Genomic DNA, 21,115 nt, shown 5'->3' on the forward strand with positions numbered 1-21,115 from the left:
TATTCAGGCATTTCATTTTTTTGTAGCGGTGTGCTACACACAGCTCTAGAATAACCACACAGAGTCAGTGAGTTGGAGTTGCGATAAAGAGATTTATTGAAACTTCGCGGCCTGCTTTAAAGCCTTCCGGTTCCCGCCCTCCCTGGGCGGGACTGCTGTGGGGAATGCATTTTCCCAGACCCTTTCCGCGTGCGGGATTTTCCCCCTGCTGGTGAAGATGGCCTGGCGTCCTTTTTGGTGCCGGCCCTCTGCCTGCGCGCATTGTTTCATGAGCCGGTTCGTGTGTGCTAGAAAGTGGGTGGCCACATAACCCCCCCTCCAAGAACCGGCAATACCTCCCCCAAAGTCCACAGTCTGAATCGGCCTCTGTTTGGGAGGTCTGCCCCTGCGCGGCGGTGCCTGAGCCTGGACCGGCTGTGCCAAGTCCACATGGGCCGGTTTGAGTCGGTCCACCGTGAAAACCTCCTCTCTCCCCCCGATGTCCAGCACGAACGTGGACCCGTTTTGTTCCTGATCACCTTAAACGGCCCCTCTTAGGGCCACTGTAGCTGTGACCGGTGTCCGCCCCGTCGTACAAAAAGAAACTTACAGTTCTGCAGGTCTTTGGGTACGCAGGTCGGGCTCTGTCCATGCTGTGAAGTGGGGATGGGGGCCAGGTTACCGAGCCTCTCACGTAGTCTGTCCAGGACTGCTGTGGGTTCTTCCTCTTGCCCCCTTGGGGCTGGTATGAACTCGCCTGGGACGACAAGGGGTGCGCCGTACACCAACTCGGCCGATGAGGTGTGCAGATCCTCCTTGGGCGCCGTGCGGATTCCGAGCAGGACCCAGGGAAGTTTGTCCACCCAGTTAGGCCCTTCCAGGCGGGCCATGAGAGCTGACTTCAGGTGATGGTGGAAACGCTCCACGAGTCCGTTCGACTGTGGGTGGTAGGCAATTGTGTGGTGTAGCTGTGATCCTAAAAGGCTGGCCATGGCCGACCACAGACTGGAGGAGAACTGGGCACCCCTGTCGGAGGTAATGTGGGCCGGTACCCCGAAGCGGGCTACCCAGGTTGCGATCAGTGCTCGGGTGCAGGATTCAGAGGTGGTGTTGGTGAGCGGGACTGCCTCTGGCCATCTGGTGAACCGGTCTATCATAGTTAGGAGGTACCGCGCTCCTCGTGACACTGGCAGGGGCCCCACGATATCCACATGGATGTGGTCGAACCTCCGGTGGGTGGGTTCGAACCGCTGAGGCGGAGCCTTGGTATGCTGCTGCACCTTGGCCGTTTGGCACTGCATGCACGTTTGGGCCCATTCACTGACCTGTTTACGCAGCCCATGCCACACGAACCTGTTGGCGACCAGCCAGACGGTTGTCCTGATGGAGGGGTGCGCTAAGTTGTGAATGGATTTGAAAACCCGCCGGCACCAGGCTACTGGGACGACGGGGCGGGGTTGGCCGGTAGCTACGTCACACAGTAGGGTCCTCTCACCTGGGGCCTACGGCGAGGTCTTGCAGCTGTAAACCGGAGACTGCAGTCCTGTAACTGGGGATCTCAGCGTCTGCCTGCTGTGCCTCTGCCAGTGCTGCATAGTCCACCCCCTGGGACAGGGCCTGTATGGTCGGTCTGGATAGTGCGTCTGCCATGACGTTGTCCTTTCCCGAGACATGCTGGATGTCCATCGTGTACTCAGAAATATAGGACGGATGTCGCTGCTGGCAGGACGACCAGGGGTTGGACATCTTCGTGAACGCAAAGGTAAGCAGTTTGTGGTCTGTAAGCGCGGTGAAGGGCCTATCTTCTAAGAAGTACCTGAAATGTCGGATTGCCAGGTATAGTGCCAATAGCTCCCGGTCGAAAGCACTGTATTTGAGTTCGGGTGGTCATAGGTGTTTGCTGAAGAATGCCAGGGGTCGCCAGCGACCCTCAATGAGTTGCTCTAGCACTCCACTGACTGCTGTGTTGGATGTGTCCACCGTGAGGGCAGTAGGAACGTCCGTTCTGGGGTGCACTAGCATCGTGGCGTTTGCCAAGGCTTCTTTGGTTTTAACGAAAGCGGCTGCGGCCTCTTTGTCCCAGGTAATGTCCTTGCCCTTACCCGACATCAGAGTGAACGGGGGCGCATGGTTCAGGTTGCTGAGGGGAGGAAACGGTGGTAGAAATTCACCATACCCACGAATTCCTGCAGGCCTTTGATTGTGTTGCGTTGGGGGAAATGGCGGACCGCGTTTACCTTGGCGGGCAGAGGGGTTGCCCCGTCTTTAGTAATCCTGTAGTCCAGGAAGTCGATGGTGTCGAGTCCGAACTGGCATTTGGCCGGGCTGATTGTAAGGCCAAATTCACTCAGGCGGGAGTAGAGCTGGCGGAGGTGGGACAGATGCTCTTGATGACTACTGCTGGCTATGAGGATGTTGTCCAAATAGATGAATGCAAAGTCCAGGTCACGTCCCACAGCGTCCATTAGCCGCTGGAACATCTGTGCGGCATTCTTTAGACTGAACGGCATTCGGAGGAATTTGAGAAGTCCAAACGGGGTGATGAGTGCTGTTTTGGGGATGTCGTCTGGATGTACCGGGATTTGATGGTATCCCCGGACGAGGTCTACCTTGGAAAAGATCCTTGCGCCGTGTAGGTTTGCTGCGAAGTCTTGAATGTGCGGCACAGGGTAGCGGTCTGGCGTTGTAGCCTCGTTCAGTCTGCAGTAGTCACCGCATGGCCTCCAGCCCCCCGTTGCCTTGGGCACCATGTGCAGTGGGGAGGCTCATGGGCCGTCGGACCATCGTATGATCCCCAATTCCTCCATCTTCTTGAACTCCTCCTTCGCCAGTCGGAGCTTGTCTGGGGGAAACCTTCGAGCACGGGTGTGGAGGGGTGGTCCCTGGGTCGAGATGTGGTGCTGTACTCGGTGTCTGGGCATGGCTGCCGTGAACTGCGGTGTCAGTACTGATGGGAAATCTGCAGGACCCTGGTGAATTCATCGTTGGACAGCGTGATGGAGTCCAGGTGTGGGGCTGGCAACTTTGCTTCACCCAGGGAGAACGTTTGAAAAGTCTTGGCGTGGACTAATCGCTTCCCTTGCAGGTCGACCAGCAGGCTGTGGGCTCGCAGAAAATCCGCCCCCAGGAGTGGTTGGGTCACGGCGGCCAGTGTGAAGTCCCGCGTGAACCGGCTGGAGCTGAACTGTAGCCGCACCGTGCGGGTGCCGTAGGTTCGTATTGTGCTGACATTTGCGGCCCACAAGGTGGGTCCTGGTTCTCTGTTGCGGGTGTCATAACTCGTTGGAGGTAAAACGCTGATCTCCGCTCCGGTGTCAACCAAAAATCGGCGTCCCGACTGCTTGTCCCAGACGTACAGGAGGCTGTCCTGATGGCCAGCCGCCGTTGCGATTGGCGGCGGCTGGGCCTTGGCGTTTCCCGGGAACTTGCAGGGTGATCTACAGCGGCGGGCCTCTGTGCCCCACCCCTCGTGGTAGAAGTACCATTGTTCACTGAGCTCTGCTGCCAGGCCTGGTCTGGTCTGTCATTGAGCACGCGGTTGGTGATCTGTGCGACGGATGCCCCTCTCTCCTTCTTGGCATCCCACAGCACGTCTGCCCGGGCCGCCACCTCCCGGGGGTCGCTGACATCTGTGTCGGACAGCAGCAGGTGTATGTCCTCGGGCAGTTGCTCTAGGATCGTCTGCTCAAACATAAGGCAGGGTTTGTGTCCTTCAGCCAGGGCCAGCATTTCGTTCATTAATGCTGACGGCGGCCTGTCTCCCAAACCATCCAGGTGCATTAAGCGGCGTGCTCGTTCGCGCCGTGAGAGTCCGAAAGTCCTTATGAGCAGGGCTTTGAATGCTGTGTATTAGTCGTTCTCCGGGGGCGACTGTATAAACTCCTCAACTTGTGCAGCTGTCTCCTGGTCGAGAGAGCTCAGCATGTGGTAGTAGCGAGTGGACTCCGAGGTTATCTGCCGAATGTGGAATTGTGCTTCTGCCTGTTCAAACCACAGACAGGGTCTCAGCTGCCAAAAGCTTGGCAGTTGTAACGAAACTGCGTGAACAGATGCGGCGTCGGTCATCTCTGGCCCAAATATCGTTTCCCGGGAATTTCACCAAATATAGCGGTGTGCTACACACAGCGCTAGAATAACCACATGGAGTCGGTGAGTTGGAGTTGCGAATAAAGAGATTTATTCAAACTTTGCGGCCTGCTTTAAAGCCTTCCCGTTCCCGCCCTCCCTGGGTGGGACTGCTGTGGGGACTGCATATTCCCAGACCCTTTCTGCGCGTGGGATTTTCCCCCTGCTGGTGAAGGTGGCCTGGCGCCCTTTTTGGGGCCGGCCCTCTGCCTGCGTGCGCTGTTGTGAGCCGGTTCGTGGGTGCCAGAAAGTGGGTTGCACAATTTGATAGGTTTCAATGAGGTAACCCCTCATTCTTCCGAATTCTAGTGAATTCAGGCCCAGAGCCATCAAACGCTCTTCATATGACAAGCCATTCAGTCCTGGAGTAGTTTTTGTGAACCTCCTTTGAGCCCTCTCCAATTTCGGCATATCCTTTCTAAGGGGCCCAAAACGGTTCACAATACTCCAATTGAGGCCTCACCAATGCTTTATAAAGTCTCTACATTACATCTTTGCTTCTATATTCTAGTCCTCATGAAATGAATGCCAATATTGCATTTGCTTTCCTCACCACAAACTCAGCCTGCACATTAATCTTCGGGGAATCCTGCATAAGGACGCACAAGTCCTATTCTGCCCCAGATTTTTGTATTTTCTCTCCATTTAGAAAATAGTAAACCATTTCATTTCTTCTATCTAAGTGCATAACTTTACACTTCCCTAAACTGGATTCCATCTGCCACTTCTTTGCCCATTCTAAGTTCTTCTGTACCCTTTCTACTTCCTCAAAAACTACATGCCCATTCATCTATGTTCATATCATTTCCAAACTTTGCAACAAAGCCGTCCATTACATCATCCAAATTATTGATATATGATGTAAAAGAATTGGTCCCGACACAGACCGTGTGGAACACCACTAGTCACTGGCAGCCAACCCAGAAAAGACTCCCTTTATCCCCACTCTTTGCCTCCTGCCAATCAGCTACTGCTTTATCCATGCCGGAATATTTCCAGTAATACCACGAGCTCGTAACATTTTAAGAAGCCTCATGTGTGGCACCATGTCAATGGCCTTCTGAAAATTCAAGTACACAACATCAACTGATTCTCCTTTGTCTATCCTACTTCTAACTTCTTCAAAATCAAATATGGAAGAAGATGGCGGAACGACGACTGCGTGCGCGGCCTCTCTGGTGATGAATATCTGTTATCTGTCAAGTAGGGGGCCGTGCACAATCCTGATTTGATGGAGACAGACGTGAGTGCATAGCGAAACATCCGGAAAACTTCTGAAATGTCTGCTTTGCTACCGCTGCTACTGTGTGGTAACCGGAATCTCTGGAGCTGAGGGCCTCGAAATCCTCAGCTTTGTGTGTTTCAGCAGCCGGGGAGAGCTCGGAGGCGCTCGGCAGAGGATGGCGCTCGGGAGGCTGTATCGGAGAGGCTGCTCAGAAGCTCGGAGTTTTCGGACGGATGGACTCAGGGTCAGCTGTGTCGGCTGCTTCCAAGGTATCGGCAAGTTGACGGTGCCTGGAGGCTTATGGCAGGGAGTTTCTCCCTTTTTCCGCCGCTATCGGGGACTCGGGAGTTGATCGACTCGGGGACTTTGAGACTACATTTTTTACTGTGCCTTTGGACTGTTCTTCATCAAATTATGGTATTGCTTTGCACTGCTGCAGCTATATGGTATAATTATATGGTTTTGTCAGTGTTAGTCTTTGGTCTATCTTGTTTTCTGTGATATCACACTGGAGAAACATTGTATCATTTCTTAATGCATGTACGCATTTCTAAATGACAATAAAAAAGGACTGAGTGTTCTCATCATCTAAAAAAAAGAATTATAACAGATGAGAAAACCACGCTGACTTCAGCCTATTTTATTGTGTGCCTCTAAGTACCCTAAGATCTCATCCTTAATAATTGACTCCAACATCTTCCCATCCACTGAGGCCAGACTAACCGGCCTATAGTTTCTTTCTTCTGCCTCTATCCCTTCTTGAAGAGTGGACATTTGCAATTTTCCCGTCTTGTGGAACCATTTCAGAATCGAGATGTGTACTTACCCCCTGCTCTACTCACTTTACACCTATGGCTTTATAACTAAGTACAGTTCCAACACCATATATAAGTTTGCTGGCAACACCACTGTTGTGGGCTGTATCAAAGGGGGTGATAAATCAAAATACAGGAGGGAGATTGAAAACTTGTCTGAGTGATGTAATAACAACAACCTCCCACTCAATGTCAATAACTGTTGTAGACATCAGGAGAGGAAAACCAGAGGTCCATGAGCCAGGAATTATCAGAGGATCAGAGGTGGAGAGGGTCAGTAACTTTAAATGCCTGGGTGTCTCTATTTCAGAGAACTTGTCCTGGACCCATCATATAAATAAATTTGCAAAGAAAGCACAACAGCTCCTCTACTTCCTTGGGAGGTTTGGCATGTCATAAAAAATCTGAGTGGTGTGTGGTGGAAAGTGTGCTGACTGGCTGCATTACGGTCTGGTATGGGAACGCCAATGCCTTTGAGCGGAAAATCCTACAAAAGGTAATGGATTCAGCCCAGTACATCACAGGTAAAACCCTCCCAGCTGCCGAGCACATCGACATGAAACATTGCCGTAGGAAAGCAGCATCCATCATCAAAGATCCTCACCACACAGGCCATGCACTTTTCTCCTTGCTGCAATCAGGTAGAAGGTACAAAAGCTGCCGGACTTGCACCACCAGGTTCAAGAGTAGTTACTACCCCTCAACCACCAGTCCCTTGAACTACACTCATTTAGACACTCCGTTATATTGTTATTTCTTGCTTATTATTAATTGCCATTTATTTATATCTGCATTTGCACAGTTTGTCTACAGTTCACTGTTCCTCATGTTTACAGTTACTGTGCTAAGTATGCCTGCAGAAAAAGAATCTCAGGGTTTTATGTGGTGATGTGTATGTACTCTGATAATAAATTTTACTTCGAACTTACTTCAGATTTTGAATTCAAGATATTATTAGGTTAATCTGGGCTAGGAAACAGAAAATATTGCACAGCAACAGTTTCACATTCATTTTGTTGTCAGTAAGAAAATCACGTTCCTCAATCTTTGGTAGTTGTTGGTACAAATTAAGTATCAGCCTTCACTCAGTCCTTCGTACTCTCAACATTGTGAGAGGGACAGAGTTTGTTCTGCAACCTTATTCTACATTCGTGCAGTTATTAAGGACCATATTTCACAACAGCTCACTACTGCAATCACTTGGGATATCTGAGATCAAAGAATATATAACCTAAATCAAATTCCTTTCTTCTCACTCCTTGCCTTTGAAAATGATTATCTGTGGATGAGTGTTCCTAACAATAGACACGCTGTAGTGATAAGGGATTCATTAGTTAGGGGAATAGCCAGGAGGTTCTGTGGGCAAGAACAAGCTTCCCAATAGTACGTTGCCTCCCAGGGGCCAGGGTCTGGGATAGTTCAGATCACATCCTCAGCATTTTTAAGTGGGAGGGTGAACAGCCAGGAGTTGTGGTCCATGTGGGTACCAATGACATGAGTTGGACGAGTGACGAGGTTCTGCATAGGGAGTTCAGGGAGTTAGGTGCTAAGTTAAAGGGCAGGACCTCTAGGGTTGTGATCTCAGGATTGCTTCCTGTGCCACATGCTAGTGAGTCCAGAACTAGTAAGATTATACAGTTTAATATGTGGCTAAAGTGTTGGCGTAGGAAGGAGGGCATAATGTTTTTGGATTATTGGACTCTCTTTCAAGGTAAGTGGGACCTGTAGAGCAGGTGCAGTGTGCACCTGAACCGTAGGGGGACTAATATTCCTGGAGGTGGAACTTTTAGAGTGCCTACAAGATGTCTGTTTAGACCAGCTCGTCATTAAACCTACTGGGGGATCAGTTTTATGCATTGGCTGTCGTGTAAAGAACCAGAATTGATTAGAGAGCGTAAGGTACAAGATTCCTTGGGGCAGGTGGTCACAATATGATTGCATTCACCTTGAAATTTGAGAAGGAGAAGATAAAGTTAGATGTATCAGTATTACAGTGGAGTAAAGGGAATTACAGAGGCATGAGAGAGGAGTTGGCCGGAATTAATTGGAAAGGAACAGTGGAAGGGATTATGGCAGAGCACCAATGGCTGGAATTTCTGAAAGTAATTCAGAAGTCACGGGATATATACATCCCAAAGAGGAAGAAGTATTCTAAAGGAAGGATGACATAACCATGGCGAACAAAAGAAGTCAAGGCCAACATAAAAGGCAAAGAAAGGGTACATAATAGAGTTAAAATTAGTGGGAAGTTAGAGGATTGAGAAGCATTTAAAAACCAACAGAAGGCCACAGAAAAGTAATCAAGAAGGTAAAAATGGAAGTAAGCTAGCCAATATTATTAAAGAGGATACCAAAAGTTTCTTCAATACATAAAGTGTAAAAGAGAGGAGGGAGTGGATATCAGACCACTGGAAAACAATGGTAGAGAGGTAGTAATGGGGGAATGGAAGACAAATCGGTCTTCACTGTGGAAGACACTAGCAGTATGGCAAAAATTCTACATGTCAGGGGGGATAAAGAGTGTGAAGTTACCATTACTAAAGAAGAGGTTCTTGGGAAACTGAAAGGTCTGAAGGTAGATAGGTCACCTGGACAAGATGGTGTACACCCCAGGACTCTGAAAGAGGTGGCTAAAGAGGGGGCAAACACATGTTCCCATTTGCACAAGTACATGTATGCACAGGTGTAATGAAAATCTTACCTGCTGCTACATCACAGCACGTTGTATTAGCAACACAATATTGACAATTAAAACATAAATTATACACAATTTTATAAGAAAAACACACAAGCAGAACAAAAAAATTCTAAGTGGTTGAAGAGGTCATAGTGTTGCTACACTGAGGTAGGATTGTGCAGGTTGTTTTAAGAAGCAAATGGATGGAGGTACACAGCTACAGTATTCTTGAACTTGGTGCTGAGGTTTCTGTACCTCCCACTGAATGTACCTCCGTGGCTTCTATATCTCCAATATGAAGATGGCATGGCCTGGATGTGCAGATCTCTGATGATCAAAACGACTTTCTTGCTTGAAATATTGTGGAATATTGGTAGCTCAGGTTGGCTATGAGGAAGTTTGGTTTCTAATGAGGAAGTTTGGTTTCTATGAGGAAGTTTGGTTTCTTGCTTGAAATATTGTGGAATATTACTTTATACCTTATACTTTATACTATATTGTCGCCAAACAATTGATACTAGAACGTACAATCATCACAGTGATATTTGATTCTGTGCTTCCCGCTCCCTAGATTACAAATATTAAATATTAAAAATAGTAAAAATTAGCAAATATTAAAAATTTAAATTATAAATCATAAACAGAAAATAGAAAAATGGAAAGTAAGGTAATGCAAAAAAACCGAGAGGCAGATCCGGATATTTGGAGGGTACGGCCCAGATCCGGGTCAGGATCCGTTCAGCAGTCTTATCACAGTTGGAAAGAAGCTGTTCCCAAAACTGGCCGTATGAGTCTTCAAGCTCCTGAGCCTTCTTCCGGAGGGAAGAGGGACGAAAAGTGTGTTGGCTGGGTGGGTCGTGTCCTTGATTATCCTGGCAGCACTGCTCCGACAGCGTGCGGTGTAAAGTGAGTCCAAGGACGGAAGATTGGTTTGTGTGATGTGCTGCGCTGTGTTCACAATCTTCTGCAGCTTCTTTCGGTCTTGGACAGGATAACTTCCATATCAGGTTGTGATGCACCCTAGAAGAATGCTTTCTACAGTGCATCTATAAAAATTAGTGAGGGTTTTAGGGGACAGGGCAAATTTCTTTAGTTTTCTAAGGAAGTAAAGGCGCTGGTGGGCCTTCTTGGCAGTGAACTCTGCTTGGTTGGACCAAGTCAGGTCATTTGTGATATTGACCCCGAGGAACTTAAAGCTTTTGACCTGTTCCACTTGCGCACCACCGATGTAAATTGGGTTGTGCGGTACGCTACTCCTTCTGAAGTCAACAACCCATTCCTTCGTCTAGCTGACATTGAGGGACAAGGTTATTGAATATTGGTAGCTCAGGTTGGCTATGAGGAATTTTGGTTTCTAATTTGGCCAGACTTGGTAAAATGTTTGCAGACGTTTCGACTCCGGTCAAGAAGCCATCATCAGTAGGCAGATGAGGGTGTTGTCCCCTCAGAATGCCAGCTTATATACTCCACTTGGGTCCAAATGGATATTGATTAGACGTTGTGACCTGAGTGGCTGGTTCTTGCTGCAGCACCTCATGTAGATTCAAAGATCCAAAGTACATTTATTATCAAAGCATGTGTGCAGTATACAACCCTGATATTCATCCTCCCCACAACAGCCAAGAAACAAAGAACCATGGAACCAACTTGTTCAAAGTAAAACATCAACTCCCTCTCCCCCCACATGCTAAAACATAAATTGTGGAAACCACAACAAGAATGGTGGGGAAGGGTATGACAGTGATGTGTTGTTCAGTCCAGGGCACTTTGGAGCTTCTTATATTCCTGGATGTTAAAAATGCCACACAAGACCATAATACAACTCATCAGGATACTTTTGAGAGTACATCCGTGGAATACAGAACCTTCTCAACTTCTACAGACACTGACACTGATGTGCCATCCTTATGAAGTGATAATGGCAGAGTGGATCGGGGGAAGGATGGATTGGATAAAGAATCTCTGATCGGGTGGAGCCAAGATAGTGACGGTCTATGTCTATCTGCCTGTAATGTTGCTGCAGGTAAGAGATTCAAGTTATCTGTACACATATGTACATTACTGTGTAAAAGTCTTAGGCACATATATATTTCTTGGGAGTCTGAGAACTTTGCAGAGTATTGTATTTGTCCAAGTGGAGCAAAGAGCGAGTTTGTAAATCTGGTGGGAGCAAAGGATATTGGGAATGGCGAGCGTGGACCACTGCAGGAGGATTGTGGGGCAGGGGGCAGAGAAGGAGTGCCAGGGGTTGGGGGTGGCACATGTGCAGACACATCCAGCCCTGAGACACCAAGCAAGGTCATTTGATTCCAAACAATTGGTTTAATGATCATTATAGAATGTCTCTCTGGCGCTTTGCCTTCCCTCCCCGACCCGACCCCTTTTCCCAATCATGATTCCCCTCTCTTTCACCCCCACCCCCACTCTCATCCACAATAGAGGTCATTGTTGGAATCAGGTTTATCATCATTCACATATGTCAGGAAATTTGCTTTGTTTTACTGCAGCAGCACAGTACGATCTTTAAAATTACGAGAGCAGCGTGCAAAAGTCTTCGGCACATACATGTAGCTACTGTGCTTATGTACGTGTACATATAACTCTGAATATAGGATTATTTGGTGGAGTTGTCTGGGAATGTGAAGCTGATGCCATAGATGGTTAGTTCACTGGAGTCAACTGCTCTCCTTCATCCAGACAAACCAATCTGTAACATTATGAAACGATTCAGTGGCAACTTGAAGCAGAATCCAGAGCCTGGATCCCTTTGCTCTCCACAGTGTAGCATTCTCCCTTAAGTCCTCTGAACTGTTCAAAGTCAGTTCTTCAAAAAGTGGTATGATTGACCTCATTAACCTTTTGTAAATGGCACTATCCATATCGTGTGTCTGTGGAAATGATGAGAAATGCAATGCTCTCTACGTCACATCTACATCTACATCACTGCACTGATTGCAGTGTGAGTCTCAGCCGTATTGACAAAGCTTGCTTACCTTTTTGTTGACTTTAAAAAAACTGTGAATTTTCTAGGGACCTTTCTTATACTGTAGGGCTTAATAAGATGTAACTTTTGATTACTGCAGCTTCAAAATTTAATCAATTTTTTAATGTTATTATAGAATTCAGTTGGTTTTCATGCAAGATCAAAATCTCTTTTGATCTCTGGTGGATCCTCGATGAATGTCCGTCTTTCGCATTCACCTCCATTTTCTCTCAAGGCTTAGTTGTCCTAATTAGAAATTCATTGATTTAATCAGCCCATTGCATCCTGGTCTGCATTTTCTCATCTTCTGGGATCTTTTACGCATGGACTTATTATTCTATACCTTGTAGACAAACAAAAATTAACATGAAGTTCAGGGTTACCGTCAGAACAAACTTTCCCTTTATTAAAAGCTGGCATCATCAGGGGAGTCACCTGTTCTGGAACCAATGGTCCCCAATCTGAAGTTTTCACTTTACATAGACTATTTCTTGTCTACACTCCCCCCAATATCAACCCTGCATGTGCTGTGTATACACAGTGTGAGGTGCGCCTTTTGCAGTGTAATTCTTCAGTAAATATGTGATATATGAGTCATGAGAAGCTCAGATTATAACATACATGTACAAAGGCAAATATTTGCCCAGGGGTGTATGGATTTTTTTTCAGCTGATTCAGAGCATGTTTATGAAAGGTTACTTTCGGCAACAGTTTATGGTTGGGCCAGTTTGAACCTGTTATAGACTTCTTCAGCTAGAGGCAACCCTGAATATCTCTCTGCTACATGATCATCCAAGATAGAGCCAAGAATACTCTGTTCCTTACTGTGCATTTGCTGTCTCCTCCTATATTCCCTGTTTCAGCTGTGACTTAACCAATATAATGGCTACGGCTGCTTATTTAAACTTGGCTTTCTGTTAGATCAGGACACCGGGAGGCTCTTGGTTCAGATCTAATTCTCCCTTACAGTAGGCAACATCAGGGTGGTTTATTTCTCACAGAACACTCACATCCTCTTTACCGTGCCAAGCCCATTTCTATTTGAACTAGCATTTTAATTATTAATTAATTGATAATAAGGACTCTAACCTATTATACCTATTCCTTTAAAAACAAAACCTAACTAACAAAGCTGGCACTAATTGTACTACCATTAAGATAAGGGTAATAATTCCAACCCAAGGGCAGATGTAGACATTTAATCTACATCACCTTTTTGCTATTGTAATATTCCAAAAGAACCCAGTCATATTTTGTCTTCTTAAAACTTATGTATACTTTATTTTCACTCTCTGGCTAAATGTAGTAGCTCTCAGATCATCCAAAGGTTCCCTTATATTATCAACCTTGTCTTTACTCTTCAATGGAAAATGCCAATCCTAAACTTTATTTAAATGGTCTTTGAACAACTCACACATATCAAACATGAATATATGACTACAGCAATCCCCAAAAATTGCTGCTATTTTATTCTGGGGTAAATTACCCTCCCCTTAGCTTCCCACAAGATCCAAATTTTATTGGTAATCATAACTAATGAGCTGTGGTTGTTATTCTCACAATGTTCATCTGTCACCTGGCCCAACTCATTTACCAAACCAGGTCTAGTATGTTCTCTCCTCTGGATGGCTTCTCCACATATTGTTTCAAGAAACCCATTTGGATGCATTGTAGAAATCCCACCCTTTCTAAGCTTCTTGTATTAAGGAGGTTCCAAACAACACTGGGAAAGTTAAAGCCCCTCATTATGACAATTCTCTTATTTCTGCACCTCTCTATAATGTGTCTACACAGCTGGGCTTGGACAGATGAGAAGAATGGGCAAAGAAATAGTGGATGGAATACAGTGCAGGGAGGTTTATGGACATGCACTTTGCCCATAATACTTAGGAGTAGAATGAGGCATTTAATTGTTGGTTTTCCCATTACATTTGAACCATCCCCCGCCCCCCGCCCCCACAAGTAAGGACTCACCAGTGTTTTTTAAAGCTTCAATATTACATCCTTGCTTTTACAAAGTATATTCTAGTCCGCATGAAATGAATGCTACCATCGCACCTGCCTTCCTTACCACAGACGCGACCTGAAGCTTTAGGGAATCCTGCACAAGGACTCCCAAGTCCCCTTGCACCTCCGTTTATTGCATTTCTCTCCATTTAGAAATTAGTCAATCCTTTAATTTCTTCTACCAACATGCATGGACATACACTTTTTAAAACTGTATTCTATGTGCCATTTCTTTGCCCATTTTCCTAATCTGTCCTTCTAGAGCCTCTCTACTTCCTCAAAGCTACCTGCCCATCTAACTACCTTCATATTGTCTGCAAGCTTTGCAACAATGCCATCAGTTCCATTATCCAAATTGCTGACGTATAACGTAAAAAGAATTGGTCCCAACACAGACCCTAGTGGAACTCTACTGGTCACCTGCAGCCAATCAGAAAAGGCTCCCTTTATTCCCGCCCTTTGCCTACTGCCAGTCATCCACTGCTTTGTCCATGCTCGAATCCTTCCTGGAATACCATGAGCTCCTAGCTTGCTAATCAGCCTCATGTGTAGCATCTCGTCAAACCCTTCTGAAAACCCAAGTACACAACTTCAACCAATTCTCCTTTGTCTATCCTGCTTGTTGTGAGCAGAACAGGAGAAAAGGCCACAGATGCGTGTTCCTGAGGGAAGTAAGGATCCTGGAACCTTATGAGGAGATGATAAATATTGTTATAGAGAGGATGGGAACACACCAAAGAAGAACACGAGGAAAGTATCAGCTCCTATGGCTACTTTCCCAAGTGAAATGTGGTCTGCTGCATTGACCTTGACATTAAGTCCCTAACTGGATATTGACCCAACAGCTTAGACAATGGAGTAATGTCACACTACCTGACTGCCTCCTTAGAGCCTTAAGCAAAGCAAGCCAGTTACATCAGATTTGTCACGATTCCTAAGGTAAATGCATCAACAGTACTTAGCAAATGCCCCACAGCTCTGTTCTATACCAAGCTCACAAATTTAACCTGAACAGGGCGTAACATAACTATCCGAACACTGACACATCCAATATCAATCAATGTGAGAACATTGACAGTTCCAAGGTCAGAAACATTTACGATGATCAACTTTCTCAGTGTAAGATGTGACAACGATGAGATTCGGAGACAGTTTGTGGCTACAGCCTGTGGCCATCCCCTCAATAGCAAATACTCCTTTTTGAGTACTGTTGGGGGGGCGATGGAAGCAACCGTGACCGTGCCTCTGGCCCTAAGTCTGGCCTTGTGGCACAGAAGGGTAGGGAACTGAAGAGGATAGCAGCAATGATAGAGGACTCCATAGATAGACAATTCTGTGGACACAAAAGAGAAACACAGATAGTAGTTTCCCTCCCAGGTGTAAGTTCCAGGATGTTTCTGAATGCACCCACCATCTCCTGAAAAGGGAGGGTGAGCAACCAGAAGTCATTGTACATATTGGTACCAACGACATATGTAGAAAAATGGAGGAGATCCTGAAAACAAATACAGGGAGTTAGGAAGGAAGCTGAGAAGCAGGACCTCAAGTGTAGTCATCTCAGGATTGCTGCTTGTGCCATGCAACAGTAAGGATAGGAATACAATGAGGTAGCAGATAAATGTGTGGCTGAAGAATTAGATCTGGGGGCAGGGATTCAGATTTCTGGATAATTGGGACCTCTTCTGGGGCAGGTAGGACCTGTACAAAAGGGACAGGTTGCATTTGAATCCAAGGGGGGCCAATATTCTTGCAGGCAGTTTTCCTGGAGCTGTTGAGAGTGTTTAAATTAATATGAGAGGGGGATTGGAAACAGTATGATTGAGTTGAGGATGATCCAGCTGGTTTGCAAGTAGATGATTGGTGTAACGTGAATGTAAGGAAGGACAAGTCAATGACAGGGTACAAATGCAGACAGAGCAAAGAGTTGACTTGTCCCACAGAGTCAAAATTCAAACATGTGAAGAACGCAGAACTGAAGGTGCTGTATTTAAATGAGTGTAGCATTTGGAAAAAGGTGGACAAACTTGTGGCGCAGTTTGTAATTAGTCAGTAAGATATCTGAAAGAAGGTCATAGTTGGGAGTTTAACATCAAAGGATATACTTTGTGACAAAAGCAGAGGTAGGAAGGCATGGTGTCGCTCTGTTGGTAAGACATGGAATCACATCTTTAGAAAGAGGTGACATAGGGTCAGAGAATGTTGACTCTTTGTGCGTGGAGTTAAGAATCTGCAAGTGTAAAAAATCATTATGGGAATTGTATATAGGTGTCCAAATAGTAGCCAAGATGTGGGGTTGAGATTGCAAAGCAAGCTGGAAAAGGCACGTAATAAGGGTAATGACACAATTGTAAAGAGGGACTTCAATATGCAAGGGGAATTGGGAATATCAGGTTGGTGTCCAACAGCAAGAGGAGGAATTTATTAAATGCCTATGAGATGGCTTTTTATAGCAACTTGTGAATGATCTACAAGGAGAAAGGCTATCTTAGATTGGGTGTTGTGTAATAACCCAGATCTTATGAGGGAGCTTAACATAAAGGAACCCTTAGGAAGCAGTGACTATAATATGATTGAATCCGTACTGCAATTTGAGAGAGAGGAGAATAACTCACACGTATCAGTATCACAATAAAATAAAGGGAATTTCAGAGGCATGAGAGAAGAGTTTGCTCAGGTGGATTGGAGGACAATACTGTGTGGAGGGAGGGATGATGACAGAGCAGAAGCAGCTACAGTTTCTGGGATAATTCACAATGTGCAGGATAGATACGTCCCACAGAAGAAGTTCTCAAGTGGCAGGTGTAGGCAACAAGGGAAGTTAAGGACTGCATAAAAGCCAAGGAAAGGACATATAAGTTAACAAAAAGTGAGTGGGAAATTGAGTGATTGGGAAACTTTTCAAATCCAACAAAAGGCAACTGAAAAGCAATAAGAAGGGAAAAGAATGAAATATGAGGGAAAACTAGCCAATAATATAAAGCAGGATACTAAAATGAGTAAAAGGGAGGTGAGAGTTGATATTGGATCACTGGAAAATGATGCTGGTGAGGGAGTAATGGGGGACAAAGAAACAGCTGATAAACAATGGATATTTTGTATTAGTCTTCACTGGGAAGACACTGGCAGTGTGCAAGAGGTCGATGAGTGTCAGGGAGCAGGAGTGAGTGTCATTGCTATTACAAAGGAAAATGTGCTTGGCAAACTCAAAGGTCTTAAGGTGGATCAGGACTTCTCCTGGAGTCCTGAGAGAAGTTGCTGAAGAGATAATGGATGCATTGATCATGATCTTTCAAGAATCACTTAATTCTGGCATGGTCCCGGAGGACTGGAAAATTGCAAATGTCACTCCACTCTTTAAGAAGGGAGGAAGGCAAAAGAAAAGAAATTATAGGCCAGTTAGCCTATCCTCAGTGGTTGGGAAAGTATTGGATTCGATTATTAAGGTTGAGGTTTCGGAGTACTTGGAGACTAATGGTAAAATAATTCCAAGTCAGCACAGTTTCTGTAAAGGGAAATCTTGCCTGACAAATGTGTTAGATACCTTCGCGGAAGTAACCAGCAGGGTGGACGAAAGAGAGGCAGTGGATGTCATTTACTTGCAATTTCTTATGGTGGGGATACCCAGAACCAGAGGGCACAGCCTCAAAATTGAGGGGTGACCGTTTAGAACAGAGGTAAGGAGGGATTTTTTTAGGCAGAGAGTAGTGAATCTGTGGAATGCTCTGCCACAAATTGCAGTGGAGGCCAAGCCCGTGTGTATATTTAAAGCAGAAGTTGATAGTTTCCTGATTGGTCAGAGCATCGAAGGATATGGCAAGAAGGCAGGTGTATGGGTTTGAGGGGGACTTTAGATCAGCCACAACGGAATGGCGGAGCAGACTCGATGGGCTGAATGGCATAACTATGCCCCTGTGTCTTATGGTTTTATGCAGTTACTCCACATTCCATCCCTCCATGCTGACTGCTAAATGCTGGTAGAGGAAGGCAAAGAGTTAATAAACAAATGTTCAGAAGAGAACAAACACAGATGTAACCATGCGAGGGAAGCGAGGTAACATTACAAGCATAGACGGCACTTGAATAGACACGAAGTAGCCTCGGAGAGCAAAGAACATACAACAGTGTAGTTTAGTAAAGGTCATTCAACCCACAATATTGTGCTGACTTTTTAACCTACCCTAAGAGCTATAGTTCCTTACTTACCACCCCAGAAGCCTTAAGATTGCAGAAGATCATTCTCCACAACTTCCACAATCTTCAATGGGATCCTACTACCATATATCATACCCTACCCCTTACTCTCCATGTTCCAAAGGGATTTCTCTCTCCATGATTCCCTTGTCTATTCATCCAGAATGGCATTTATCTCAGCAAGTGCCCGTTCATTCCTTCCTCACCACCATTCTAGGCCCCAAACAGTCCTCACAGAAGTGGTAATACTTCACTCATGAGTTTATTGGGATCATCGACTTCATCTGGTGTCCCCAGTGCCTCCTCCTCCACTTCAGGGAGACCTGACAAAGATTGAGGGATCACTTTACAAAGAACCTCTGCAATGTCTATCAAGTCAAATCTCATCCTCCTTTGCTCTAAAGAGAAAAGCCCTAACTTGTTCAACCTCCCTTCTTTAAAAAAACTCTCCAATCCAGACAACTTCCTGGTAAAATTCCTCTGAAGCCTACATAAAGTGCTTAAATCCTTTCTATAATGAGGCAACCAGAACTGAACACTATATTCCAAGTGTGGGCTGACCAAAGCTTTATGGAGCTGCAGCATTACAATATGGCTCTTGAATTCAATTCTCCAATTAATGAAGGCCAACACACGGTATGTATTCCTAACCACCCTGTTAAATTGCACGTCAACTTTGAGTGATCTATGGTTGGAGACTCCAAAATCCCTCTGTTCCTCTATACTGCTAAAATTCCTGCCAATACCCCTCTATTCTGTCTTCAGATTCAATCTCCAAGGTGCATCACATCACACTTTTCTGGATTGAACTCTATCAGCCACTTCTCAACCGAGCTCTGCATCCTATGAATATCCCATTGTAACCTCTGACAACCTTCTGCAGTATCTACAACACCACTAACCTTCATATCTCCTGTAGAAAAACAGGCGGGTAAGAACAAATGAAATGAAATTGCAATCACAAAACTGAGACATAAGGAATCAGAAACAAGAGAAAATCTGCAGATGCTGAAAAATCTGAGCAACGCACACAAAATGCTGAAGGAACACAGCAGGCCAGGCAGCATCAATGGAAAAGAGTAAACTGTCGAAGTTTTGGGACAAAATCTTTCAGCAGAACTGGAGAAAAAACCTGAGGAGTAGATTTAAAAGGTGGGGAAGGGGAGACAGAAACATATAGTGATAGGTGAAACCAGGAGGGGGAGTGATGAAGTAAAGAGCTGGGAAGTTGATTAGTGAAAGAGACAGAAGTCCATGGAAGAAAGAATAGAGGGGAGGCGGTAAGGAGATAAGGTGAGAGATGGAAAAGGGATGGAAAATGGTGAAGGGTGGGGTTGGGGCATTACTGGAAGTTTGAGAAATCGATGTTCATGCCATCAGGTTGGAGGCTACCCAAACGGAATATAAGGTGTTGTTCCTCCAACCTGAGTCTGGCCTCATCATAACAGTGGAGGAGGCCATTGATGGACATATCGGAATGGGAATGGGAAGTGGAATTAAAATGGGTGGCCACTGGGAGATCCTATTTTTTCTTGCAGACAGAGTGTAGATTTTTTCTTGCGGACAGAGTGTAGGGGTTTGGACAGTAGTCTCCCAACCTACGTCGAGTCTCGCAGACACACAGGAGGCCACATCGGGAGCACCGGACACAGTATATGACCCCCACAGACTCTCAGGTGCAGTGTCGCCTCACCTGGAAGGACTGTTTAGGGTCCTAAATGGTAGTGAGGGAGGAGGTGTAGGGGCAGGTGTAGCACTTCTTCTGCTTGCAACTGAGTGCCAGGAGGGAGATCAGTGAGGTGGGAGTCACGTAGGGAAAGCAGAAAGTTGCGGGGAGGTAAAGATGTCCTTGGTGGTGGGATCCCATTGGAGGTGGCAGAAGTTTGGGAGAATTATGTGTTGGATGTGGAGACTGTTGGAGTGGTAGGTGATGACAAGAGGACACAGAGTGGCAGGAGGATGGGGTAAGATCAGACTATGTGAAATGGAAGAGATGCAGTTGAGGGCATCGTTGATGATGGGGGAAGGGAATCAGATCATATTGTGGAATTGTGTGGGAAAAAAATTTACAACAATTTCACGGACAGAATTAGCCTGGTGGTTTAAACCATTTAAAAAAAAACATGTCCGGAAGGCAAGATCTCAAAAGAAACAAGAGACAGACAAAAAAGACATGAATATGGCAAAATGATGAAGTTCCTGGATGCTGATTTACCGCTGGTAGTCTACACATAGCATTAGTCTCGTAGCATCAGCATTCGTGATAAAGGTGCTCAATGAGTTTAAAGCAGTGGAGGTTATCAACATGAACATTGGTACGGCTTTTGACGAAGTCCCTCATGGTCGGTTGATTCAGAAGATAAGATACCTGGGATCCAGAGTAAATTGCACCTTTGCGTTCAGAGCTGGTTTGGCCACAGTGGAAAGTTCGTAGGGGTGGAAGTTTGCTTTTCTGGCTGGAAGTCAGCAACCAGTGGTGTTCTACAAGGATTCTGTTCTCATGATAATTATCAGTGATTTGGATGAAAATGTAAATGAATGGATTTGGAAATCTGGGATTGCATCAAGGTGACATTGTGGTCAGGTAAAGGACTATCAGATAATATAACAGAATATATATCAGTTATAGTTATGGGCAGAGAAGTGGCAGATGAGTTTAATCCCAATCAATATGAAGTGTTGTACTTTGGAAGATCAAATGAAAGGAGAAAGCATACACTTACTGGTAGACCCCTTAATAGCACTGAAGCACAGAAGGATCTTAGGGGCTCATTGAACGTGAGTACAAAAGTGGATAAAACAGTAAAGGAGAGTAAGGCATGCTTATCTTCATTGTCAGGGTGTTGCGTATAAAAGTAAAGAAGTCATGCTGCAGCTTTATAAATTGTAGTCATACCCCACTTGGAGTATTGTGTACAGATCTGGTTACTGCATTATAGGAAGGATGTGGAGATTGTGGAAATGGCTCCGAAGAGGTTGACAGGATGCTGCCTGGATGAGAGGGAATCGGATGGCATTATACTGTATAAGGAGAAATTGGACAATTTGTGTTGTTTTCCTGGAAACATTAAGGCTAAGTGGAAATCTGAATGAGGTTTTTAAACTTAAGAGAT

General features: G+C 45.6%; 1 protein-coding gene across 1 annotated transcript in view; it reads left to right on the forward strand.

Moving 5' to 3' along the window:
- Window positions 1-1,689: 1,689 nt before the first annotated feature.
- The window catches only part of LOC140197050 (alpha-1,4-N-acetylglucosaminyltransferase-like), an 89,575-nt gene continuing 70,149 nt past the window's right edge, over window positions 1,690-21,115 (forward strand). The window contains exon 1 of the mRNA XM_072256977.1: window positions 1,690-1,741. Coding sequence (XP_072113078.1) covers window positions 1,690-1,741 — 52 coding nt within the window. The remainder of the gene's footprint in view (window positions 1,742-21,115) is intronic.

The sequence above is a fragment of the Mobula birostris genome, chromosome 4, assembly GCF_030028105.1.
Source record: "Mobula birostris isolate sMobBir1 chromosome 4, sMobBir1.hap1, whole genome shotgun sequence".
NCBI classification, from domain to species: Eukaryota; Metazoa; Chordata; class Chondrichthyes; order Myliobatiformes; family Myliobatidae; genus Mobula; species Mobula birostris.